Here is a 27,562-nt window from a genome sequence, read left to right as displayed (position 1 = left end):
AGCCTCAAGAATGACAAAATTGTATGCTAATCTCCCATTCCAATCCAAAAAGAGCACTAGCTAGAAGATTTAACAGAGACCTGCAAAAAATATGAAACACACATGTTAGACTTTTTTCACATTGTTTAACGGTTTGCCTTGCGCTCTGCCTTCATCAATCCATCAAATTGTCAAAGTTTATTTTCAGAGAACTATCAATTATCTTAATTGTGTTTATATTTATGTAGTTGCAACCAGCTATTGGATCCAACTAATGCAATTGTACAATTATGGATCCAATGGTTGGTTGCAACTGTGGTACCATACCACAGTTGCAACATAGTTTTGCCCATTTATGTAACCATGCTTAGTTACTACTGAAAAAAATAACCGAGTCAAACAGCAATGAGGAGAATTGGTTACACGTTTTTTTGAATGGCTGTTGAATAAAACCCTTAAATATGATACATTTTGATGTCTGGGTTTGAAACTTGCTGTGTAACAAAAAAATCCCATATTTTTGTGTATAAATTATTGCAAACAGTTCGCAGAATTCATATATTATTAACCACAAGGAGTAAATTTTACAACTGCTTGTATAAATTATTCCTAATTGATTGACACTACAGCTCGCAAAGATACATAATCCTAAAGCAGCTTCAGTACAGTTATTTTAGTTGCTGTGCTTTCTCTATTTCTTTGTAACTTCATCTTACTATGATCTAGTTGTCTGTTATCAACAACAGTTTTTGCTCTCTCTTACTCTAAGACTCTCTCTGCCTCCCGCCACTTAAAGAAATTCTACTAGGATGCCAAGAACTTCATGCAGATTGGAGGACGAACATTGGCCAAAGCAAGAATTGATGAAGGGAGGATCCATAATCCGTCTCCACAAATCAAGCCTGAAGCAACTGCAGGAATCATTAAATCCGCATTCTTGCTATTCAACTTGTGCCATGCAAACACAACCAAGCTTCCGAGACACATGTCAATTGCAAAATAGGCACCAACTAGGAATGGAACAGCCATAGCCATTGGAAGGGGAATCCATTTTGCTATTTTCTTAGGAGAAAGATCTCTTAGTAAGTTTGCCGCAATGGCAAAGGCAAAAAACCCATAACAGAGCTGTAAACAATGCTGAGGCAGGGCAGAGAAGCCCTCAACACCAAGAATTGCCATGTTTCGGTAGACGATAGCATAAGGAGCTTTGTATTCACCATCTGGGTTACCAACATCAAAAGCCTTGTAGAAGAGAAAGAATGTAAGAGGGGCTACAACGCAACCTATGGCAGTCCCAATGGCCTGACTCACAAGCATCGACCTGGGTGAAGTGAGAGTGAGATGACCGGTCTTAAAATCATGCATCAAATCAGAAGAGATGGAAACGATGGATTTGATCAAACCACAACCCACAAGTCCAGCAACCACGCCATTTTCTTTCCCGGACAAGGCAGCAAGAACAAAGAGGGCTACTTTTCCATAGTTATAGGCCATGTTCATGTCAGTTAGACCAGCACCATAAGCATTACAAAAGCTAAGAGAGGGCGCTAGAATGTAAGCAACAACAACATAGTACCACTTCAGCTTGGGGAACATGAGAGGGATCACAATGATGGAAATAATGGAGAAGACAGTGTACCCTACACACGCCGTCCACATTGGAATGCTCTCTTTAATAAATATTTCGTTTCTTTGACGATTGTCAAGTGCTTGATCCTGGTTATCCGAATCTACATTAAAAGGTAAGACAAATTAACTTAGTAAAATCTGATCACAATAAGCACTCTGAAATTATGATGCCCAGACTCTAGTATGGATTCTTTCTTATTGGGCATCACCATTCAGTAAAATTCTACACCATGCCGGCATCTTACTGGAAAGACAAACTGAAGTACCTTGCTTAGATACCACTGACCACTTTTACCACAAGACATGAGAAGATGAGGTAAGAAATGTAACAATCTGGGGCCACTCACTTCATTTGTGAAGTTACCTGTTTTGAGATTGCTTTTCTTAGCTCTGGCATGGATGTTTGTGGCAGTAAAGTATAGAATCCTGAGAAAATTGTAGAGTCCATCACCCAGGATAAGAGCAATAGAAACGAAAACCTGCAGCCCAAGTATGGAAGCCATGAGATATTGGTGCTTTACTGGGTGTCATCGACTTTGAAATTGTCAGTTACTTCAGAAATGAGGGACTTTCGCTACTAAAGATACAGGGAATAATAAGATGTGCTCTGACAAACCTTGTAACCATTTAGACTCTTCATACTGCTTTCAGGTAAAGTTTTTGGAAACCAATCGCCTTTAAGCCCGGTTATCAATGGCCACATAATTCCCCAAGAGAGAACAGCACCAAGAAGCAAAGACAAATTCACAAGATGTGAACAGATCATTCCCGCACCGATATAAGTCATACTGAAATCAAAGTAAAATCTGCAAATTTCAATTTCTTTAATCAATAATGATGAAAGGATTATTCACAGCCAAGACAATAAGGAGCAACATATTGAAATCAAAGTAAAATCTGCAAAATTCAATTTCTTTAATCAATAATGATGAAAGGATCATTCACAGCCAAGACAATAAGGAGCAACATATTGAGTACGAACGAATTTTTCCAAGCTTTCAGTCCAAACGTAGGAAATTGAACAAATCCGCAGTGCTCTCCTCCTGCATAGAACCACTGAAAGAAAGCCCACAGGAAACTAAGAGAAAAGAATTTTGTGAACCCATGTACTTGCTTCCTGCAAGAAGGAAATTCGTTTCAGCAACTCCATATGCTACTTGGTAATTGATCTGAAAAACATAGAATTGAGGATGTCAGATTCTTACTTTGCTCTCTTGTCTCCTTTAGGAGTATGAAATCCATTGATAAGAACTGCAGTAGCAGTTCCACTTGGATAACTCAACTTGTAGTCGATGATCATGATCTGTAACAACAAAAAGTGTGTGATCGTCCCATGTCAAGTTTTACGAGCAAACCTCAATGCAAAACTAGGAATATCGTTACACTTCAGCAACCCTAATTTCCAAGTAATACTCATCAAGCTTACCACAAATCAATCCGCTATCAAATAGGTAATTAAGAAGGAACAGAAGATACCTTTCTAAGAGGTACCAGTGCTAGAAGCCCAACAAAGCTGGTAACAAAGAGGAAACCAATCATCCAACCGATCTCAGGTTCCTTGGTGCTATCAGGATTGTTCCCCGGAGTGTCAACCCCGGACTGCTGATACGTCCTCCTGTTCAAACCCAACAGATAAGACCCAAAACCACCTGCACTCTCACAATTATCAAACAAACAGCATCAAGTGAATTGGCATGCAAATAGACGCATTAGGACTGCAAGCCAAGAACAAACAAGAAAGAAAAAAAATTGCCAGACCTCCAACAGCGATGCTGTAACAAGCAACCGCACATGTCTGAATTACAGTATTCTCTTGTCGTGTAAATGGAGTTGCCGTAATTCCAGCCTTATGTAGCAACTTAGTCCATGTCCTGACAAATACAAAGGCAAGGAGGGCAGCAGAAACATTTAGATTGGGGACTAAGCCGGTAGTCAGGTTCAGCTTCATCACTATCACACTGTATATGATGCCAATCGCTACACTAGCAATAAGACCACGGATTGTGATATGATTTGTCCATGGGGGAATTCTCTTTACATCCTCTGTTTGGTCTTTGATCTCTTCCAAATCCAATTCCTCTTTCACGTGATGATTAACATTCTCAATCTCTTTCAGTTCTTCCTCCCCGTACCTACTCTCCATTTTGATTTATCAAAATCTCTGTTCCCAGCTTAACCTATCGACAATCTGAAATCGAACCCCATTTCTAAAAATACAGAAAAAACAAGAATTCTGAATGAACATATCGTATTAACATAAAATGCCCATTGATGATCTTACCTTAATAGCCTTGATGAGTTGTTCTTCTTTGTTTGTTTCTTGCCCGAAACACTTCTTCAATCTCTGAGTTGACTCAGCATGAACCTTCAACATAATGACACACACAACAAGATAAAAGAAAACAGTATAGATAGCAATTGATTATAAAACCTTGAAAACCCCACAAACATCCATTCAATGCAAAAGATCAAAAACCTTGAATAGTCCACCAAATCTACAGAACGGGTAACTCTTATCTCAATTACCTTATTAAATGATCATACAACAAATCTAAAATCTACATGCCAAAAATACGCTCAAACATTCTAAATTTATAGAGGTATTAGCAAAAAGCACTAACAACAGCCCACCAACCAAAAGAATTACGAACCCATATAAGTGTACTGCAAAAAGTACAAAAAGTGGGAAAAAAAAAAAAAACTTTGTAGTACACTAATTACTAAACGAACCTTTCAAGTTTCAATGAACCCGCATAACTTAACATTTGAACACATGGTTGGTCACAAATCATTGATCCTTCTCGTTGACTCCCATCTCAGAGCCAAGTCATAGGTGGGTGGGCATGTATGATTATGAAAATGGAAGTTTCAAAGAATAAAGAAGTGGGAAGAATGAAGTGCTAAGCTTAAAACCTTTATTCCTTCACTTCAAAGTGTGTATACTTTTCTACTTGGGCGTGTGGCTGTGGCTTAGCTTCAAAAATGGCGCATTGAATCTTAAAGCGCATCAATTTTTTAACGGTCAAAGTCACAAATGCGCATAGGACAAATCATGATTTGATTGTGAGATTGAAAAGCTCGTGTTTCAGTGGCCTTCGTGGGGCCCCCTAAATGGGCGAGTTTGATCCAATGGTATCTCATCAATGAACGCCTTACATCTCAATTTCATTGTCTGGCGGGAATCAGTATCGGAACCCATGCTGTACTATTTGGGTTAATACTTGAACTAAAATTTCAATTTTTTTAAAGAATCGATTATTTAATTTTTTACTACCCGCAAGGTTCAAACTAATTGAACAATGTCTCTTAGACTAAACATTCTAATGGTTAAATTTGGAATATAAAGTTTAATCAACACACCATTAATATTACGAACACAGTAATGTGTGAAACCATTTTCATTTCTCACTGCACAATTTTTATTCTCTCTACACCCTTTAAATAGTTTTCACACTCTATATATTGTTGGTGATTACTAGACTTGTGCCATATCTTTGAATGTCATTTTTGTTTTCATTTCATTTAATGACATTATCGAAGTTATTTGATTCGACGAATTTTTTTTCCCCAATACTCTTACTACCTTGAATCTCTTTCTAATGGTTTTTTAATTACAATTCACAAACAAAGAATATCAAAGACAATTAAAAAAAAAAAAGTCAAGTCGTTCACATTAAAGCATAACTCATTTAAACTTAATGTAATTCGGTTGCGTTTATTTTTAATCTGAAATTTGAATATATCTTAATTTAGATGAGGTCTGAATAAAAATATCTGAATGACATGATTGTTTTTTTATTTTTCATCATCTGAAGAAAAAAACTTAAAAGTTAGTAATTTGACATAAATATCTTTTTAAGCGGTGCATATATTTGTTCTTCACAATTTATAATTTTCACAGGTTGGTAACATTAAAAAAATACTATCATTGTTGATCTTAATTCAATTTTTTAATTAAAGATGTAATTATAACATCAAATTTTATTATAAAATCAACACTGTTATTTTATTTTTGATTCATCACAATTAACATAATTTGATTTGTTCAATATTTCAGCTTAGTTAATGTTATCATGTGAATAAAAATTTAAAGCAATTAAAAAAACTAACTTCAAGAATAATACAAAAATATAAGGTTTATACATAATATTGGAAAATACATTAATTGTTAAGGGTATTTTTTAAATTTGAAATTAAAATTTTTCATTTACACTTCGGACTTCAGATAAAAGTGAATTATTTTCTACTTTTTTATTTAGATAAAATTGTCTAATAATAAGTGATAAATTAAAAAAATAAACAATTTTAAAATAAACAAATACCTAAAAAAATTAAATTCAGACTTCAAATTAAAAAAACAAGCATCTCAGTGAAGTGAGCCAATTTGATAATTATCCAACTAATAGAATGTTGACGCGTTAATTTATATACATAAAAATTGTTATTCCTGTCATTATTGAGCATCATCTAATAGTATGTTGACACATTAACTTATATACTACGTCTTTATCTGTCATTATTATTGATGAAAAATGGAAAAAAAAAATCAAGAAGAAAGCTAAGAACATTGCTTACTTTCTACTTTCCAGAGCGATTGGGAAAAAATATCAATTGAAATTTCCTAGTCCAGATTTTTAAAATTTCCTGAGGCTCGCACTAAGAGAGCCCGTTGGTATTGGATTTATTATTATTATTATTATTATTATTATTTTGGAACCTGGGCGTTGAAATGATTCGATGTTGTGATGAAAAAGCAAAAATGTACGTGAGGTGAGCAGAGCCAATGGAATTTTATTTGCGAGTAAACCGTGGAGACGGAGAGCATATTTCAGGGGGGACAGCTGAGTGAACTCGGTACTATTCATGGGGTCTTGTTAGTTTCAATCATCCATTTAGATGCGAGAATCTGAAAGCATGGGGCCTACCATGCGTTCAACTCAATCAATCAAACTTTTTTCTTAGCGTGTGGGCTCGTAAATTACCGAAAATTGGATGCTTTTGAATTTTGAGTGGGATTGATAACGTACGAGGGGTAGGAGTTATTCGGTGGCTCGGTTGGATTCAGTTCTTTCTTTCTTTCTTTCTTTCTTTTTTTTTTTTTTTCTTTTACTAAATTGAGTTGAATTGAATAATTTTAATTAAAAAATATAAATTGAATCGTCAGTTTGATTCCGATTTGTTTTTTTTTTAATTTTTTAACTTTTAAAATCTTAATTTTTTCTAATTGCTCGAATTTTTATTATGTTTTTTATTTAATTAATTAAATTGATCGATTTTTTTATTGATATGTAAACCGATCAAAACCAAACTGAACCGTCAATTCTTTCGATTGGTTCGGTTGCTTGGCTTTTTCGTCCTTTAGATGCACAGGTGCATTTTCAATTTCATATCTTTTTTTTTTTTACCTGATTTTGTTGCTTCATAAAAATTTGAGGTCTCGGTCCTCGGAAATCCGATTACTATGGACATTAGATTGGACATGCTTAATTATTCGTCACTAACTAGTGTCCGCAAATTACCACAACTAAAAATCGCTTGTCACCAATGGCCATCTTATTTTGATGATTTTTTTAATGTCATATTTGATATAATTAAAATTCTTATCTTGATTTTGCACACCATTACAATATCATTGAAAAGAAAGCTCCCGTTCGTCTAAGATCTTCTGTCAAAATTCTAGTCAAACAATACTTATTAGGACTTCAAAAAATGACATCTATATTCTGTAGAGAGTGATTGGTGGTGGCTACAAACAAATGTATTTTTAACTAATAAATCAAAATAATATTACTGTAATATAAATAAGAATAGAAATATTAAAATATGTAACAGACTCTATATTACACCAAATACAATAATATGTTAAATTTATTTTAATCCAATATTATACAATTAAGTACAATCTATTACAAACTAACATAATAAGGTGCACCAAATGCCACCTTAAGTATAAGTTTCATTAGAAGAAATAAGAGAGGAAAAGAGTAATGAAAAGGAGTGGGTGAAAAAAATAAGGAAAAAAAAAGAATTAATCTCAATTTTATTAATTAATTTGACATAAAATTATTTTTTCTTTTATTTATTTATTTATTTTTTTTTTCCCCTTTCCTCATTTCGTCTCTTCTCCTTTCCTTCATTTCCCCGAAAACGAAACATTCAATAAGAGCCCGACGAACATGATTTTTGTCATAGAAGTGTATCTTCTATGGATAATCTTGTGACTTCGACTGCCTTATATGGGCCTATCTGTCTTTTCACATATGTCCGGAACAATTCTTGACCGATGTTCCAGTTTATATGCTGACCAAAAGAGCACCAATGGGTGTACTTAAAAGGTTTCGGGAGGACGTGTACAAATGCTTTGTGATTTGGCGGCACGGCCCATAAAACTTATAGCTTAATCGAGGCCCAGATGTCCACAGGCCAGCCCATTTACCGCCCTTGGAAAAGGTTTTGCCATCCCCAACAAGTAAATAAAATTCCTGTGTCATCTTCTTCTTCTTTCTTCTTCACATAAATTTCAAACCCTAATTCATTTCTTCACTTGCAGAGATATTATTAACGAGAAACTTCTAAATTAATAATAAAAGTGATAGTAATATTGTTGTTATTATTATTATTATTATTAGTATTTCATGGTGAAGAGAATGGGAAATTCTTCAGAGACAAAGTTCTTGCAGGAACTGATATTATACGCCGCGAGTGCAGCCCTAAGCTGTTTGGTTCTTTTCGCGGGACTCCGGCACCTTGACCCGAACCGTGAAGCCTCCAAGAAAGCCCTTGAACACAAGAAGGAAATTTCCAAACGCTTGGGTCGTCCTCTCATTCAAACCAATCCTTACGAGGCAAGTTTTTCTTTTTCTTTCTAATAGAAAATCAAAATCGATTTCTTTTTTATTGGGTTTATTTTCAATAACATAGATAATTTATATATACGCAGGATGTAATAGCGTGTGATGTTATAAATCCGGACCACATTGATGTGGAATTTGAATCTATTGGGGGATTGGAAACTATCAAGCAAGCTTTGTATGAATTGGTGATTCTTCCTTTACGAAGGCCGGAGTTGTTTTCTCATGGGAAGCTTCTCGGTCCCCAGAAAGGAGTTCTGTTGTATGGACCTCCTGGTACCGGAAAGACCATGCTTGCCAAAGCTATTGCAAAAGAGTCCGGTGCTGTTTTCATTAATGTTAGGATATCGAATTTGATGAGCAAGTGGTTTGGTGATGCTCAGAAACTCGGTGGGTACACAAGAGATGCTTTGTTATTTCAATTTATCCATTTGATTATATGTAATGAAATTCAGTTTGGCAACACTGATAAAAAGCAAGCTATCTTTCCATGTTGATGATGACTAAAAAATTTTATGATTGGATGGGACTTGCAAGTTTATTTGCTTAAACAACATTGATACTGTACAAGAATATGATTTTTTTGGATACTGTGGATATTATTTGTAGTTTGATCTCTATGATACTGTCAATGTGACATGCAAACAACGCATTTTAAGAAATCATTACTGTATTACATAGTTAGTTGAATATTCACGTGGTTTTGTTTGTAATCTTTAGGATTATTAAATTTAGGGAATGAAAAATTACATTAAGTTTCTGCTAGTCTAACTATTATATTTATCAAATATCTGTGGTTAAAGTGAATATGAATTTATGTCTTTGGTTATAAGGTGAAATAGGACTCGGTACACAAAGATGGAAAAGATTTCTTATCAAAGTGGTTCGTTTTAAGTGGTTTACTTCCTGATTCTTAATTCATTGTTTGTTTCATCATCTGGGTCGTATGATTAATGATTTTGTACTTATTTAATTTCTTATAAATTATTGAGCAATTGTTGACTACACGTACGCAAAGAAGTGAGTTTTGAAGCTGCCTTTGCAATGTTTGTATTCCTTTTGCAAAGTTTGGTGCTTAATTGTGGGTTTTTATTGATATTTTATTGCACTTTTGCAGTGGCTGCTGTATTTAGCTTGGCCTATAAACTCCAGCCTGCTATTATATTTATTGATGAGGTTGACAGCTTTTTGGGTCAGCGTCGTACTTCAGACCATGAAGCATTGACAAATATGAAGACTGAGTTTATGGCTTTATGGGATGGGTTTACAACAGATCGTGAGTATTTCTTTTTCAACAAAACATTAAAATCTCTAAGCAGCTTCATGTTTGTAACTTTCTCTAAGCAACTTTATGTTTGTAACTTTCTATTCAACTGATTGTCCCAATTATACTGTTTTTCTTTAGTCAACCTAGTTTTGGCCAGAGCATTTCGGTTTTTTAATTTTATGTTTTTTCTTGTAGAAAATGCCCGTGTGATGGTTCTTGCGGCAACTAATCGTCCGTCAGAACTTGATGAAGCAATACTTCGGCGTCTCCCTCAAGCCTTTGAAATTGGGATGCCAGACCGCAAGGAGAGGGCTCAGATACTGAAGGTGATTTTAAAGGGTGAGAAGGTCGAAGAGAACATAGACTTTGACTATTTAGCCGGTTTGTGTGAGGGATTCACGGGTTCAGACCTTCTTGAAGTTTGCAAGCAAGCGGCCTACTTTTCTATTAGGGAACTACTAGATGAGGAACGCAAGGGGAAACCAGCAGCTGTAAGGATATCTTCATTTTTTTTCCCCTCATATTTTCCTTGTTTTCTCTTCTCTTTGTTTATTTTGTCAAAGATTATCAGCTTCAGGGTAGATTGGTGCAGATTTTAATCACACTTTAAACTAGTGGTATCAAACAAATTTCTATATCCCTTAAACGAATCTGCTTCTTTTTCTTTTTTTGTGTGTTGTGGGTGGGGGGAGAGCATTGGGCCCCTCCACAAGCTTCCGTTTGTATATCATATATCTATCTGCATATCAATTCTTTTTTTGTTTGTCATACATTAACTCTGCTGGTGCTGTCATATTTCGCAAATGACCTAAAGACCTGCTTTATTTCTGTGTATGACAACTTCTGTGAGAACAACAAATTGTTGCATCATGAAACTTATTTTTGAAAAGTCTTTTAAATTCGTTTTTGGTTCATCTGGCTATTTTTTCTTTTATAGGGCATCCTTGGTGTCAATAGTGAATCAGCTTCAATATACGACTCAAATTATTTGTCTGTCTTAACTAAATAGGTGGACTGAAATAGACAGTTTTAGAAACTATCGATGGTTGGAAACTTTATATTTGTGCAGATAGTAGGTGAAGTTCATCATCTTTATTAATTAAACATATGTGCAATAGCCAGATACTCATGCTAATTTCTTAACGAGTCTGTTGGTCCATGTTTTCTTCTCAGGCTCCAAGGCCACTTTCACGGTTAGATTTGGAGAAAGTTCTTACCACATCTAGAAAGACGAGGGTTGCTGCAACTGAATATACATTAAACTCACAGTCATCAGGATGGTCAAGGAATAATGAGTCCAATGATTATCAGGTTCAAGCTGCTATCAGTGAGCTCTCTAGGCTTGTGGTTTCCCAAATAATGAATATTCAATCAGAACCAGATACACAGGACCCTTGAGATTTATCATCTGTGCCCCAGCTTCCCTGAGACAATATTCTGTTTTGTAATATTATGCCTAGAAAATCTATTCTATTCTACTTTTTATCATTTCTGAAGTACTTGTTTATTGATGTCCTACAAATAGATTATACTGTCCTTTCTAGGCAGCCGTCTACTTGGGCTATGATTTTTGGGCCACTTACATATTCTTGACTGCACAAGAACTTCCATTCCAATGCTTGCTTGTTGCATTCTGCTTCCAATATATACCACACTATATAGCTCATAATGATGTGATGGAAGCAGTTTTGTGAGTAAAAAATTTATGTTCTTTTAGACTTGGATTGTTGTACAGCTTTTTCATTTTCTTTTGGATAGAATTTTAGAATTTTAATTGAAACAACCTTTTGCTTATTGCTTCGCCCTTTTTAGTTTCACCCTCAACTCCACATTGTCTGATAGATATTTTGTGTCGGTGTTGTCTGAATTTCACAGCATTGATCTCAAATTGTAAACTTCTGTTGTGGATCTGAGGTTCTGTTGTTCAGTGATGATCACGATGGAAGACACGGGATGTTAGGAAGGTACAACTGCATTGATGTTCCATAGCTGAGTACTTGTATTTAAGATGGAAGGTAATAATTTGCGTCCAATGTATTTTTCCCATCTAAGTCATCTGATTTGGAAGCTGAAACAGCCATGAAAGGATTAAAGCTCTTGTAAACAGCTAGTGGTAGAGTAACCTACCAAAGGTCCAGACGTTATCATGAATAAAGCTAATCTTATCCTTGAAACTTGCATTTCAAGTTTATGTTTTAACTTGAGGCAAAAGAAATTTTAATGAAACGAGCTTACATGATATCTGATGAAAGAATTTTAATGAAATTATAATAAGATTTGCAATTTGATTCAGTTTATATAAAAAGTTTTGAATTTTAGGGGGGAAAATTGAGTCACTTTGGTGCTTGATTCCATGTCTTGAGTAAGAGAAATGATTGTCTTCCTGGTCGGGGCTACTTTCAGTGAGTGTATCATCACTGATTTTAAGTAAAAGCTGAATGTATGCAACGAAAAGTAACCCTAGCCACCCATTTCTACCGAGCAGCCGCACCAAGCATCATCGCCACACCCATCTCCACGTGAGCCACGCCGAAGCAACCAACACCATTGCACCTTCGCCTCAGCCCTCAAGCACAGGCGCGTTAGCACACTGTTGCTGACAAGCACGCCTTTGTCAGCCATCGAGCCAAATAATATGCTTGTTGATTTGCGTGTCGAGATACATGATTACATACAAAGAACTTAGGAAATTTGTGGGATAATCGTCCAACCAGAGCCAATTCATGCACAAGGCCGTCTTCGCTGTATAATGTGCCTGATGATTTACACGTTGACATACACGATTCACATATGAAACAGATATGCTTACATTCACTTTTGTACAATAAAAATCTTGATAAATCAGTAGTCGGAGACTGAGAAAAATCTATAAGGATGGCAAAATCCTTCATGGGTTTAGGGCTTATGAGGCTCCATCTCAAATGGGAGTAAATTTTTAATAATTTCCGAGAAATGGAATGGGGAATGGGAGAAAAATCATTCTCAAATTCTTAATGGGATAGGTTTGATTTTGTACTACCCGCCCCAATCCTATTATATATAAATATTTTTTTAATTTTTATTTAATAATTTTTGTTTTATTACTTACAATGTTGGTTAATAATTTTTTTTTATTTTTACCTAATATAAATGAGTTATAACTAAAAGAAAACCCTAGCATATATTTCTTATTCATTCTAAAACATTATTATATTTTCTTTTTATCTTAAGGTGCTCCTCTTGTTCAATTATTTTTTTAGTTTTCATATCATTTTTAAGATATTGTTTCAAAATTTTAGAGATTTTTTAAAATAACTTAAATACTTTATAATATGATAATGATTTTATTTAAATCTTTAATATTTAATTTACTGAAATCATGTATTTACCTACTATAAAATTAGTAAATGGGGAATGGGGCGATGATGGGAAAACCATCCCCCACGTGGAGATTCCATATCCTCACCCCACTAAATTTATTGGGGAATGAGGTGGGGAATGGAAGCAAAATTTTTAATGGGATGGGGAATGAGGTAGGCCTCCTCATCCCCACCTTACCCCATTGCCATCCCTAAAAACCTAATGAACTAACGAATATTTAGTAACCAAAAAAATAAATAAATTATTAATTGATGAAGATATCCATTATTATTTTTTATCTATTTTATCCAATATCATGTTACAAATATCAATCCAATTAACACAAAGAAAATGTAACAAAGACATCTGTTTTGCCAAATACCAATAAAGAACTGATAATGGCTCCCCAAGACTCACTCAAGAATGGTTCTTGAATCTAAAACTAATCAATCTGTACTCAATTTAATGGATGTCGTAACAGCCCAGTCAACAAAAGCTAATCAATGAAAAGATTAAAAGAACAAAAAAGAACAATACACAGAAAGCTTATAGTGGTTCGGCTATGGAAGCCTACGTCCACTGTGAAAGAATGAATCCAAGTTTTATTGAATCGATTGTTTACAGAAAACAAGCTTTTACAGAGAATATAACAACCAACAACCCCTGACTTTATTCTTGAGTATCCAGCTATATATACAAGCTCTTGCTCGATCAAACACCAGCAAGTTCCCCTGTGTTCAGTGACGAAGAGCAGCAGCTTCCCGCGCTAATTAACGGCTTAATAGACTTCTGATAAGCCTTCATTACACGTGTCTCCATCTCTGATATTCTAAGTAACAAAACGACAGTTCAGGCAGCCGTTTTGGTTAAGCGAATCACGTGCAAACCACATGCCTTCTTTGCATACACAGATGACACGGTATCCTTGTCATATAGCTATCTCAGGACTGTCAACCGACATGTCGTGGTGTTGACAAATCTTCAACCGACTTGTCGCACTTGACTATAAACTGATTTGCAGTTCATATTCAACATTCTCCACCTTGAGCTCAAATCATCCATTCCTCATGTTCACCCTTCCACTTCTTTCCTGCAGTCTATATCCTCCAGATGCCAGCTGAGTTCAAACAGAACTCAAACTTAGCTCCTGGTACAGCTTTGGTAAGCATGTCAGCAATGTTGCTATCAGTGTGTATTTTAGCCATCTTAATCACACCCTTTGATATTTCCAATCTGACAAAGTAAAGCTTGAAATCAATATGCTTGGTCTTTTCGTGGTGAATCTGGTTCTTACTTAGACATATAGCACTTTGGCTGTCACAATAAACTGTGATTTGTTTTTGTTCAAATCCCAGTTCTGTCACCATCCCTCTATGCCAGATAGCTTCTTTGATTACCTCTGCAGCCGCTGTGTATTCTGCCTCAGTTGTTGATAGAGTAACAACACTCTGCAGTGAAGCCTTCTAGTTTATGGTGCATCCATTAAGCATGAACAGAAAGCCTGTTAAGGACCTTCTTTTATCCAGATCTCCAGCATAATCTGAATCTACATAACCCTCCACACTAACCTCTGCATATTTCTCAGCTCCATAGATCAAACCATAACCAGTTGTACCAGCAAGGTATCTTAAGATCCACACAACAGCCCTCCAATGATCCTTCCCTGGGTTAGCCATATACCTGCTTACCACACTCACTGCATGAGAGTGAGAGAGATCAGGCCTAGTCAGGACCATTGCGTACATTAAACATCCAACAACACTTGAGTATGGAAATTTATTCATTTCGGCCTTCTCAGCATCAGAGTTTGGACACTGTTGGCAGGACAGTCTGAAATGAGAGGGCAGTGGTGTCTGTACTGGTTTGCATATATCCATATTGAACTTCTCAAGTACTTTCTTGATGTATTTGTGCTGTGTTAGGCTTAGGATACCATTCTTCCTGTCTCTCTTTAGTTGAACTCTGAGGATCTTCTTTACAGCACCTAGATCCTTCATCTCAAATGTATTACTCAGCTGCTGCTTCAATTCATTGAAGAACTTCACCTCCTTACAAGCTATTAATATGTCGTCTACATAGAGCAGCAGGTAGATCTTGTCACCACCTTCTATGGTTTTAAAGTAAACACAGCAGTCAAAGCTGCTCCTTTAAAAACCATGATCTGACATAAACTTGTCAAACCTTAGATACCACAGTCTTGGAGACTGTTTTAATCCATACAGTGACTTCCTTAGATGACATACATGATCAGCTTTTTTCTGGATCCTCATACCCTTCAGGTTGTGACATTACTATCATCTCATCTATTTCACCATGCAGGAAGGCAGTCTTCACATCCATCTGTTCAAGATGCATGTCTTGTACAGCCACTAGAGATAACAGGATCCTCAGGAAAGCATGTCTCACCACAAGGGAGAAAACTTCTGTAAAGTCAACCCCCTCTTTCTAAATGAAGCCTTTTGCAACCAACCTGACTTTGTATATTTATGGCTCAACATCTGGAATTCACTCTTTAATCCTGTAAATCCATTTGCATCCTACTACCCTCTTGTTTGCTGGTCTTTCAATGAGATTCCAAGTGTGATTCTTTTTCAAAGACATCATTTCCTCATCCATAGCCTTGATCCATTCTTCTGCCTTATCACTGTTAATAGCTTCTGAGTATGTTCTAGGTTCATCTGTTGCTATTTCATGTGCTGCTGTTAATGCAAATGCAATTAGATCTGCATATGCATATCTTCTAGGAGGTCTTATCACTCTCTTTTCTTTGTCCCTCACTAACTGATAATCTTCACATCTCCCTTGATCACTTGCTGTTTCATTCTCAGTGTCATGTATTTCCATGTCTGTTATGTCTCCAGCCTCTGATCTTGATTTCTGTTTCTAGTTTGAGTTTGACAGCTCCACCTCAAGATAAGATGTCTCATCTTTATCTTTCAGTTCTGCATTTGTAGTTTTTAAGGATACTGAGTGTTGGAGCATCTCAGCTTCATTAAATACCACATCTCTGCTTATAATTACTTTTGGTGGCTTCATGTCTGTGCACCATAGTTTAAACCCTTTTACCCCTTCAGGGTAACCAAGAAATACACACACTTCAATGCCCTGGGTTCTAATTTGCCTTGTTTGATGTGAGCATATGCTGGACAACCAAATATCTTCAAATTGGAGTAATCTACTGGTTTACCATACCAAAGTTCGTATGGTGTCTTAAAGTTAATTCCAGTTGAAGGGCTTCTGTTCACAATGTGGCAAGCTGTTGACAGAGCCTCAGCCCACAAGGACATAGGTAGCTTAGAGTGAATGAGCATACACCTCACTTTGTCAACTAAGGTTCTATTCATCCTCTCAGCTAATCCATTTTGTTGAGGTGTATATCTTACTGTTCTGTGCCTCATGATTCCATGCTTGGTACAAAATTCTTCAAACCTCTTGTTGCAGAATTCTAATCCATTATCAGTTCTGAGCTTCTTAACCTTCTTATTGGTCTGAGTTTCAATCAGTGTTTTCCAGTTTTTGAATTGTTCAAACACTTCATCTGTGTTCTTCAGCACATACACCCAAACCATTATGGAATGGTCATCAATCAGAGATAGAAAATAAATTGCACCTCCTAAGGATGTTGTCTGTGCAGGTCCCCACAGATCAGCATGTATGTATTCTAGAGTCCCTCTTGAAACATGTGCACCATTGCTGAATTTGACTCTTGAGGATTTGCCTAGAACACACTCCTCACAAAATTCCAAGGGCTCTATTTTATCTTCACCCAAGGCTCCCTGTTTTGATAGTTCTCTCAAGCCTCTCTCACTCATATGGCCTAATCTAAAGTGCCACAATAAAGTTTTGTTTAGATTCTGGTTTGAAACTCCAACATCTCCTGTGACTATAGACCCCTGGAGCACATATAGACCATTGTCTAAGTTTCCTTTCATCAACACCATGGACCCTTTCAACACCTTCAAAGTGCCTGACTCAAGCTTGATAACACACCTCATTTTGTCAAGCATGCCAAGAGAAATTAGGTTCCTCTTTAAATCAGGGATATGTCTGACATTTGTTAATTCTCTTATTGTGCCATTAAGCATTTTCAGTTTAATGGTGCCCCTGCCAATTACCCTACAACTAGCATCATTTCCTATTACAACTATCCCACCATCATAGGTTTCATAGTTCTTAAAGAAATTTCTATTAGGGCACATATGGAATGAACAACCAGAATCTAAAACCCAGTTACCTCTAGATGCACCATCAGAGACTATGAGAACTCCAGCAAAGTCATAACCATCAGATTCTTATCCTTCTAATGCAACAGCAGCATCTCCAGTCTTTTCTTTTGTTTATTTGCTTTAATATTTCCTCTCTGGACAGTCCTTTTTGAAGTGGCCTTCCTTGTGGCAATGAAAACACTTCATATTCTTGGGTCTGGACTTGGATCTTTTCTTCTTCCCTTGACCACCTTCTCTCTTTTCTGGTCTCCCTCTTACTGTTAATCCTTCCCCATGACTTGCTTCTTTCTTGGTTGCAGCCTTGGAGCTCAATGTCTCTTTTACATCCACCATCGAAAGGGACTGTCTTCCATACATGAGAGTGTCAACCAGATGCTCATAAGAGCTTGGTAGAGAGCACAACAGAATCATGGCTTTATCTTCACCATCGATCTTTACATTAATGTCTTCAAGATCCAAATTGATCTTATTAAAGGCATCAATATGATCAGAGATTGATGAACCCTCTTCCATCTGCAATGTGTAAAGCTTCTTTTTAGTGGCTAACCTCTTAGCCATGGACTTTTTGGTATACAAGTCTTCAAGCTTCTTCCACAATCCAGCAACAGTTGTCTCTCCTCCCACTTCTCTGAGTACACCATCTCCGAGACTTAAGATAATTGCACTATGAGCCCTATCAAGCACATCTGGAAGATCATCCTCTGATATCTTCCTTGGTTTCTTGGATGATGTGATTTCGGCAAAGGCTTCATCTAGGCCTTAATGTACTAGTAGTGCTTTCATCTTGAGTCTTCATAGGTGAAAGTCATTTTCACCAATAAACTTTTCTACTTCAAGTTTAGGACCAGTCATCTTTAGATCAAGAATTTCATAGAGTGGCTCTGATACCAATTTGTTGTGCCAAATACCAGTAAAGAACTGATAATGGCTCCCCAAGACTCACTCAAGAATGGTTCTTGAATCTAAAACTAATCAATCTGTACTCAGTTTAATGGATGTCATAACAGCCCAGTCAACAAAAGCTAATCAATGAAAAGATTAAAAGAATAAGAAAGAACAATACATAGAAAGCTTATAGTGGTTCGGCTATGGAAGCCTACGTCCATTGTGAAAGAATGAATCCAAGTTTTATTGAATCGATTGTCTACAGAGAACAAGCTTTTACAAAGAATATAACAACCAACAACCCCTGACTTTATTCCTGAGTATCTAGCTATATATACAAGCTCTTGCTCGATCAAACACCAGCAAGTTCCCCTGTGTTCAGTGACGAAGAGCAGCAGCTTCCCGCGCTAATTAACGGCTTAACAGACTTCTGATAAGCCTTCTTACACGTGTCTCCATCTCTGATATTCTAAGTAACAAAACGACAGTTCAGGCAGCCGTTTTGGTTAAGCGAATCACGTGCAAACCACATGCCTTCTTTGCATACACAGATGACACGGTATCCTTGTCATATAGCTATCTCAGGACTGTCAACCGACATGTCGTGGTGTTGACAAATCTTCAACCGACTTGCCGCACTTGACTATAAACTGATTTGCAGTTCATATTCAACAACATCTAAACAAATCAACGAAATGAGAGCAGATAGCAAATCTAATCACAGTAAACGCACAGAGATACGTGGTTCAATCTTTTACAAAACCTACATCCATGGGTGAAGCCATTGCGCAAGCTTTCATTGATAATTCAAAGATTGAATTACAGAGCTATGCTACTAAGACTACAGAGAGCAAGGTTCATCTTTCTCTTTATGATTCTCTTGCTATAACTCTCTAGAATAATCCCTCAAACACTCTGAAACCCAGCTTATAAACTAGCAACAGATGCTTGACATGTATCAACTTTAGCAACCCAAGATGCACAGATGCTTGACACGTATCTAAGAGGCCATTATAACGTACTTGGCTTCACTTAAGTATTCACGAGCTTGATCACGTGGTTACTTCAATTTAACTAAAACCAAAACGCTGCCAATCGACATCATTTCAGTCATTGAGTGATCATATGCCCTTCACTTGTCTTTGGAGTCTATTATGAATGTTGAAATGCAGTTGTTTTGCTTGTAAGGTGCTTTAATTCACCTTATAAGCAACATTGACCATTAATGTTCCTTTAAGATAAATTTTATTGGACTATTTTATCCTTATAATATAAAATGACCAAATTGCCTGTTAGAGTGCAATTTATGCACTAGTTTTGCATTGTTTACTTCCCTTAATATCGATGTTTTGCATTTAATAATAGTGATTTACCTGTGATTTACTTTTGTAGGTGCAATTCTATTGATTGGTGATAAAATTGAGCTACAAGATGATGTTTAGGGATGATTGTTCCCTTGGAGAAATTATGAGCGGCAGAAGAACTTTGTTGACAAGGCGTGGGCGCGTGCTGTCAATTGCGGACCTGCAGTTTTTAGTTTAACGTGTTTTATATTTTTGGCTATTTTTGTAATTACGAATTTAATATTTTAGATATTAGTATTTTATTTTAAATAGAACTCTAAAAGAGAAGAGAGAGAGAGTATTTAAGGGAGGAATCAATTGTGAAAAAAGGGGGATTTTTTGGATTGGAGAAAAAGAAAGAAACCCTAGATTTAATTTTTCTCTTCTCTCTATGAAGAACTAAACCTATTTTTCTAGTTGAAGGATAACGAAGCTTTGATTCATCACTACTGTGAGATCTTTCTTGTGCTTTAATTGTTTTATTGCTTTTTGGGTATTTGTTTATTCTCTAAATTATTTTCATGATTATGTTTGTTAATTAGGTAATTGGCCACTATTTAATTATCAACTTAATCTATTGTCAATTAAAGGATTCATCGTATGAAGAATTTAATGCTTGTGACAAATAACATAGCAGAGAGTTGTGTTGTGAGAATAAACAATCTAATTTAAATGAATCATCATATGTGTTGATTAGGATTTGGGTCTCTCTGGTTTTTCAGGCTGTCAATTGATTAAATTCTATGATCGTATCTAGGGTTGTCTATTGATTAGGGAAATAACCAATGGTCGTACCTTGGTTATCGACTAGTTAAGGAGAGATTGGCTATTAGAGGGTCTCAATAGCTATAACCAGTCTATTCATGAGTAATAATCATCTATATTTGAATCAATGATCAGTAGTCGAATCAAGCTGAGTTAATTCCTTCAACCAGAGCTTTCTCCAATTTGAATTACAACTTTAATTTGCATTCTTGTTATTTTTAATTTGATTTTTATTATTGTCAACAATTCCCCCATTTTACGTTTTACGTTTCAAAAGGATTTAAATAATTACCGATCTCTGTGGACACGACCCTGCTCAATCACTATACACAATTTATTTAGAGTAGGAATTTATTTTTGTTGGCTTCGACACCCATCAAATTTTGGCGCCGTTGCCGGGGATTGGTGTCATTTATTTAATCCTTTTTACGTTTTACTTGGTGTATGGTTCGTTCTTCTCGTACAGGTACACTTTCGTTTGATCCTGAAATTGAGAAGACAGCTCGCCAACTGAGACAGCAGACAAAACGAGCTAAGCAACGATCCTCGTCGCCTTTGCTTTCTGAAACAGATACGGTGCCTGATTTAGTTGAATCATCTAGCGATTCAGAAGAACAAGTGATGGATAGACCTGCACCTGTAGAAAGAACTCTTAGAGAGTTAGCTGAGCCAGACTTGAATCAATAACCACTCTGCATTCAATATGTAGACTTGGAGGTAAATTTTGAATTAAAGTCTGGTCTTATTCACTTATTACCCAAGTTTCATGGTTTTGCAGGTGAAGATCCTCATAAACATCTCAAGGAGTTTCATGTTGTGTGCTCAAGTATGAGGCCACAAGGCGTGACTGAAGAGCAGATTAAGCTGCGTGCTTTTCCGTTCTCTGTAGATGGGCTAGCTAAAGATTGGTTGTACTACTTGCCTCCTGAATCGATTACAACGTGGAATGGTTTGAAGAAGCAGTTCCTCGAGAAGTACTTTCCTGCTTCAAGAGCTGCCAACATCAGAAAAGATATTTGTGGGATCAGACAACTTCCTGGGGAGACTTTGTATGAGTATTGGGAGCGATTCAAACAATTGTGTGCCAGTTGTCCTCAGCATCAGATTTCTGATCAACTTCTTATTCAATATTTTTACGAAGGACTATCATTGATGGATAGGAGTATGATAGATGCTGCTAGTGGAGGTGTGTTGGTGAACAAGACTCCTACTCAAGCAAGGGAGTTGATATCAAATATGGCTGCCAATGCACAACAATTTGGCAGCAGACAAGATGCCACCTTAAGGAATGTGAATGAGGTAAATATTTCTTCTGTTGAACAACGTTTAGATAAACTCACTTCTCTTGTGGAAAAGTTTGTTGTAGGTAATGTGCAACAGGTGAAGACTTGTGGTATTTGTTACAATATGGGTCATTCAACTGATATGTGTCCTACACTTCAAGAAGAACCCGTTGAACAAACCAATGCAGTTGGAGGATTTCCAGGCATGCCTCAGAGGAGGTATGATCCTTATGCACAAACATACAATCCGGGATGGAAGGATCATCCGAACTTCAGCTATGGCGTTAGGCCGTCAGGATTCCCACAACAGTATCCACCAAGACAACCAACACCTCCACAGTCAAACTCCAAGTCAGGTATATCTCTTGAAGAAATTGTTAAATCACTTGCGACTAACACTCAACAATTTCAGCAGGCAACTACAACAAGCATTCAGAACTTGGAGAACCAAATGAGTCAATTGGCGACTACAGTAAGCCGTCTGGAGTCTCAAGTATTAGGAAGATTGCCTTCACAATCTGAGGTGAATCCAAAGCAAAACGTTAGTGCTGTCATCCTTAGAAGTGGGAAGGAGTTGCAAGAGTCTAGTAAGAAAGTGACAAAGCATGTAGAAGATGAGCTTGAGAAGAATGAATTGATACCTAAATCTCAAGATGCGCAACCCACCAAAGCGAAACCCCTACCTATTGTGATACCTCCTCCTTTTCCAAGCCGATTTGCAAAATCCAAGAAGGAGGAACAAGAGAAAGACATCCTTGAGACATTTCGCAAGGTTGAGGTAAATATTCCTTTATTAGATGCTATAAAACAAATACCTCGATATGCTAAAGTCCTTAAGGAACTGTGCACCTCCAAGAGAAAATTAAGAGGAGATGAAAAAGTTTACATGGGGGAGAATGTTTCAGCAGTTCTTCAAAAGAAACTACCTCCTAAGTGCAAGGATCCAAGTATGTTTACTATCCCTTGTAAAATTGGTAGTGTTAGAGTTGAAAAGGCTTTGTTAGATCTAGGAGCTTCTATTAATGTCATGCCTCGTTCCATTTATTCATCTTTGAATATTGGTCCATTAAAAGAAACTTGTGTGATAATTCAACTAGCTGATAGGTCTAATGCATATCCTGATGGGGTATTAGAAGATGTCTTAGTACAAGTTAATGAGTTGGTTTTTCCTGCTGATTTTTATGTACTTGATATGGAAGATGATAACTCCTCTAATTCTATCCCAATTTTGCTAGGAAGACCTTTTCTTAAGACTGCTAGGACTAAAATGGATATACATAAAGGGACTCTCACTATGGAGTTTGATGGAGAGGTTATAGAATTCAATATGAATGATGCCATGAAATATCCTAGTGAGGAACATTCGGTATTTTCTGTGGATGTTATTAACCCTATAGCGCAGGAAATTTTTTACAAGGAAAAGACGAAGACATTTCATGATAGAATGATTTTGAGAAAGGAGTTCTCTGTTGGTCAAAAAGTTCTTCTTTTTCATTCTAAGCTTAAACTTTTTCCGGGTAAATTACGTTCTTGTTGGGTTGGACCTTTTATTGTTACTAATGTTTTTCCTTATGGTGCAGTTGAGATTCGGAGCCCGACCTCTGACAAAGTTTTTAAGGTTAATGGTCATCGCTTAAAACCTTTTTATGAAGATTTTTCGGTGAATATTGTGGAGGATGTGGCTCTCGAGAGTCCCAATTATGGAGATTGATGCATAAATGTGTCTAGCCAAAGACATAAAACAAAGGCGCTTTTTTGGGAGGCAACCCAAATGATTTGTTTGTTTTGGTTTTTGTTATATCTTCTTTTAATTTTGATTCAAAAAAAAAAGAAAAATTTTGCTTATTTTGGTCAGAAGAAAATTTTTGATAAGGCGTGCCCACGTCTTAGCTAATAAGTACTTCTGTAATTTTTAAAGTAACATAGTTTTAAGGCGTGCCCACGTACTTAATAGAAAAGTACTTCTGAAATTTAATGTGTTTGCTTATTTTGGTCAGAAGAAAATTTTTTATAAGGCGTGCCCATGTACTTATTAGAAAAGTACTTCTGAAATTTTTAGTGTCTCAAAGTGATTCATCACTATAAAAAAAAAAAATTATTTATTATTTTTTTTTCTTTTTCTTTTTTCGTTCCTTTCTTTCTTTTTATTTATTTATTTATTAAAAAAAAACCAAAAATCGAAAATCACTGTTCACTATTCACTGTTCACAAAATCCCTAATTTTCCAGAACTTGTTTTCTTCTCCAGCCGCTTGCAGCACACCAGCAGCAAACCAGCCCGCCGGAAAACGCACCATCCCGTGAGCGCAAGCACCAGCATCCCGTGTCTCGCAGCCCAGCAGCGCGCAACGAAGTCCCACCAGCGAAACCAGCCACGCGCAACGCAGCAAGCTCCAGCCATCACCATCACGCAGCGCATCAGTCCCGCGCGCGCAACGCAACGCAACGCAGCACCAGCGTCAGCCCAGCTCTCGCGCACAACACAGCCCACGCAACGCGCAGATCCAGCAGCCCCAGCGCGCGCGCGCAACACAATCAGTGCCATCCCGCGTCCATCAAGCAAGCTCCAGCCGAGCAGCAATCGCAACGCAACCAGCCTACGACCTGCATTCCAGGCCCGTGAATCGAAATCCGTGACAAGATGGAGCAGAATTTGGCCGCATACTTCAAGAGTGTGGGATTTATCCCACCATTCCCGCCAAGCCCATAGACGTTATGAGGATCAAAGCTCACAATTCAGGGAAGTTTTTGCCCTTAATCTTTTATCCTTACGCTTTAATTTTTATGTGAGCTTTGATTATCTTACATTGGGGACAATGTCAGTTCTTAGTGTGGGGGAGGGATTTTTGCATTATTGATGTCTGGAATTATTGTTTTCACTCTACTCATCCTTAAATGATTTTTGCAGTATGCTTCATATATTATTAATTTTCTTTTCCTCTCTCTCTCACTACTCTTTTCCCATCTATCTCAAATTATTTACATCTATTTTTATTCTATCATACTCTTTCATCACTCACATTTTATCTTTCACTTTTCATATTACTACATACATCTTTCTCACTTCTTATCATTTTTACCTTTCCTTTTATATCTCACTCATACCTTCTTCTCATTCTACACCACTATTGATGGTTGATTCATTTGAAGAGTGTACATGATTTGATGGCAAATTTACCAACTTTGTGAGGATTTGAGCCTATGAGCAACCACTTTGCTCTAATTATTTTTGTTATGTGAATATCAATCCTACTTTGTTTATTCTAGAACTTGCTTTGTTATGCATGTTGAAGCCACATTACGGGATTTTATGCATTAAAATGATAAGGGCAAACCATATTCCATTTTTCTATTCTCGCATTTTTTTTTCCTTCTCTACCCGAAGACCTTTATTTGCTACCTTTGTTTGAGCCTTAACCATTACCCATCTAATTCTCTCCGTCGACTTAACCATTTTTCTTCTTTTTGAGCCTCAATTTAAGGAGATTTTTGGACTCATTATGTGGATATATTTTGTTGCTTTTTCTACCTTGTATTAAAGTTTCTCAATTAGATCAACAAGCATTATGCTTGAATTAAATTGTGCAAGGTTCGTTTCTTTTGTTTGATTCAAAAAAAAATCAAAAACAAAAAAAAAGAAAAAAAAGAAGAAAAAAAAAGAAAAAAAAAGAAAAAAAAAAGAAAAAAAAAAAGAAAGAAAAAGAAAAAGAAAAATCGAAAAAATTTTTTTTACATTCTTGGTGACTTGAGTAGAAATAAGCATTTTGATATCATAAGTTCATTCAATGAGTTCATTCTTCTCATTTTGATCTCTTTTTCTTTCATAAACCTTTCTTTTTCATTTCTCCAATTTAACCCCATTACAACCCTTTTAAGACCCTTAGATTTTTGCATTTTATTCATGTTTTGTGGATTGAGATGTGATATATGAGCAAGCTTATGGTAATAGCATTCTTTGATTTGATTTGAGTGGATAAATGACACCCTAAACACTTTGAGTGCATGGAGTGAAGTTATTGAGAGGGCTATTAAATCTTGCTGCACTTGAGTTTTGAATGGATCTTCTTGGTGGTTGAATGTTCTTATTCTATCTTACGAAATTCTATGCTTTAAAATCCTTGTCTCTCGAACGTTGAACGACTTAATTTCTTGAGGTATGCTTGCTTAAAATTGTTTTTGGATGAGTTGAGATGAGAATTGAGTGGAAATTTGAGATTAATCTTGAGTTATATGCTTGAGGACAAGCATCATCTTGGTGTGGGGGAATTTGTTAGAGTGCAATTTATGCACTAGTTTTGCATTGTTTACTTCCCTTAATATCGATGTTTTGCATTTAAACAATAAATGTAGCAATATATTATTATAAAAAAAAGAATATTTCATTTAGATTTTTACTTGGATCGACGATGTCATATTATATCTATGCCTCTAAGCTAACCGAGCTTGATGAACATATAGCATTCTATGTCCTAAGCCTTGGTCTTTACAACAATAGTGACCTTTTCATAAGTTAACTTTTAACTCTCAAGGTTGAACAACCTTTAGGAGCATTAACTTTAAAGGTGTCTTGTTAAGAACTTAGATCCACTTTAACAAGTATACACAAGTTAAAACCCAAAAAAATAAATTAATCTAATTAATTAATTCTAAAATCACTATTCATATATTACTATTCATTCAATACTACTTGTAGTTACTGTTTATGAGTTATTGTTCACACAATACTATCTACTAGTCATTGTTTTATAGTAATGATCATCATCACTATTTATAGCAATGTTCACATTATTGTTCATTCACCTTAATTATATCAAATATATTAGAAACAGTAAATTGTAAAAAGTAAAGAACACAAAAGATTTTTACGTGGTTTGAATCAAAATCCTACATTCATGAGACCATGCTCAGACATTAAGCAATTAACTAAGTAATGAAAAAAATTACAACCTATTAAAATCTTACAAAATTTCAATCTCCTTTTTACTATTGTCGCCACCTTGTTAAATCTAACTTAGATGACCTTACTCAAAGAGCACCACTCATCTTCAATTATGTTTACTACTTCCTTAAGATCCCCTTAGCACAACAAATGACCCCTCAATCTTGAGTAGACCAAAGTAATCATCAAAGAATATCTAATGAAAGACTTGATATAAAGAAGACTCAAAGACTAAAACTCTATGAGTATATGAAACATCATATGCAGCCAAATAAGGTTTCTCTTTGTTATCTTCGTTGCCTGCTTCTCTGATATAAAATACTATATGTCTTCAATTGCTTCAATATGTAAAATACTTCCCTTTATATATTTGTAGATTTTCGCCCAAAACCTATTAGTATTTTAATAGTCCAATATTCCATAAATACTTGATACATTTATCAATGTAGCAATCACCTTTATTTGGAACTTTTTGATATGAAATCCTATATTTACAACAATTTATTTTTTTATGCCTCTAAAAGTATTCTCTAATATTTCACATAATCTAATCTAATAAATACCCAAGATAGACAAATTCCTAATAAATGAATAAATAAATGACAATATTATTGACACAATGATGTCAATAATAAAAACCTAAGAGCGTCAAAACCTATTATAACAATGAATGTATCCCTTACAACTCTCACAAGAGTGTATAAGCAAAACATAGCTCGATGATGTATGGATTTGTGAAGAAAGAAAATGAAAGCTCAATAATATTAAGAATAATGAAGTTTTCATTCAGACCTTGAAAAAGTCGTTTTAGAGTTGGGTTTATATAGATCCCTCCAAAAGCTAGCCGTTGCTCTTTTAAGTATGTTAATTTAAGCTAATATAAAGAAAACGATTAACTATTTGTTGATGTGTCATTTGACCATCGAAGAAATTTTAGGATAGTGGGTGCAAAATCATTTGCCATTTCGAGACAGTAGCTCAACGAATTGTAAAGCAGTAGCCACCTTTTCCAGGCCAGCCTTTACAAATTTTATATTTTGATCCCTATTTTTGGAAC

The 27,562-nt window shown here is 36.0% G+C and overlaps 2 protein-coding genes and 1 non-coding gene across 11 annotated transcripts; 1 reads left to right on the top strand and 2 right to left on the bottom strand.

Annotated features, from left to right (window-relative positions):
* Positions 1 to 523: 523 nt before the first annotated feature.
* LOC102625694 (metal-nicotianamine transporter YSL3) lies at positions 524 to 4,607 on the bottom strand. 9 transcript variants are annotated; one of them, XM_052438700.1, is made up of 9 exons: positions 4,339 to 4,607; positions 3,890 to 3,973; positions 3,367 to 3,815; positions 3,085 to 3,257; positions 2,814 to 2,911; positions 2,576 to 2,725; positions 2,225 to 2,414; positions 1,973 to 2,087; positions 524 to 1,709 (listed from the first exon to the last, which is right to left on the bottom strand). In XM_052438700.1, exons 3-9 carry the CDS (start codon positions 3,749 to 3,751, stop codon positions 784 to 786), a joined length of 2,037 nt encoding a protein of 678 aa, XP_052294660.1. In that variant the 5' UTR covers positions 3,752 to 3,815; positions 3,890 to 3,973; positions 4,339 to 4,607; the 3' UTR covers positions 524 to 783. The 9 variants fall into 9 exon arrangements, with proteins under 9 accessions (XP_052294660.1, XP_052294661.1, XP_052294662.1 ...); XM_052438701.1 differs by having other exon boundaries at positions 3,367 to 3,796; XM_052438702.1 differs by lacking the exon at positions 4,339 to 4,607 and adding an exon at positions 4,085 to 4,325.
* Positions 4,608 to 8,096: 3,489 nt separating this feature from the next.
* Positions 8,097 to 11,442, top strand: LOC102627124 (uncharacterized). The gene is made up of 5 exons (XM_006491892.4): positions 8,097 to 8,453; positions 8,549 to 8,849; positions 9,577 to 9,735; positions 9,922 to 10,217; positions 10,900 to 11,442. The coding sequence occupies exons 1-5, from the start codon at positions 8,244 to 8,246 to the stop codon at positions 11,122 to 11,124; spliced, it is 1,191 nt and encodes a 396-aa protein (XP_006491955.1). The 5' UTR covers positions 8,097 to 8,243; the 3' UTR covers positions 11,125 to 11,442.
* A 9,841-nt stretch (positions 11,443 to 21,283) lies between these two features.
* On the bottom strand, positions 21,284 to 21,390 carry LOC127901611 (small nucleolar RNA R71). Its single transcript, XR_008053855.1, has one exon. It is a non-coding gene; the product is annotated as a small nucleolar RNA R71 (small nucleolar RNA).
* Positions 21,391 to 27,562: the final 6,172 nt, after the last annotated feature.

Source organism: Citrus sinensis, chromosome 3 (assembly GCF_022201045.2).
Source record: "Citrus sinensis cultivar Valencia sweet orange chromosome 3, DVS_A1.0, whole genome shotgun sequence".
Classification (NCBI taxonomy): Eukaryota; Viridiplantae; Streptophyta; class Magnoliopsida; order Sapindales; family Rutaceae; genus Citrus; species Citrus sinensis.
Note: the sequence above shows the minus strand (reverse complement) of the source record. Positions and strands in the feature narration are given on the sequence as shown.

Coding starts and splice junctions, on each gene's coding strand:
- LOC102625694 (XM_052438700.1), bottom strand. CDS start 3,751: ATGGAGAGTAGGTACGGGGAGGAAGAACTGAAAGAGATTGAGAATGTT. Junction 2,912..3,084: donor CACTGGTACCTCTTAGAAAG/GTATCTTCTGTT, acceptor TTGTTGTTACAG/ATCATGATCATCGACTACAA. Junction 1,710..1,972: donor GAAAAGCAATCTCAAAACAG/GTAACTTCACAA, acceptor CTTTTAATGTAG/ATTCGGATAACCAGGATCAA.
- LOC102627124 (XM_006491892.4), top strand. CDS start 8,244: ATGGTGAAGAGAATGGGAAATTCTTCAGAGACAAAGTTCTTGCAGGAA. Junction 9,736..9,921: donor GGATGGGTTTACAACAGATC/GTGAGTATTTCT, acceptor TTTTTCTTGTAG/AAAATGCCCGTGTGATGGTT. Junction 10,218..10,899: donor GCAAGGGGAAACCAGCAGCT/GTAAGGATATCT, acceptor TTTTCTTCTCAG/GCTCCAAGGCCACTTTCACG.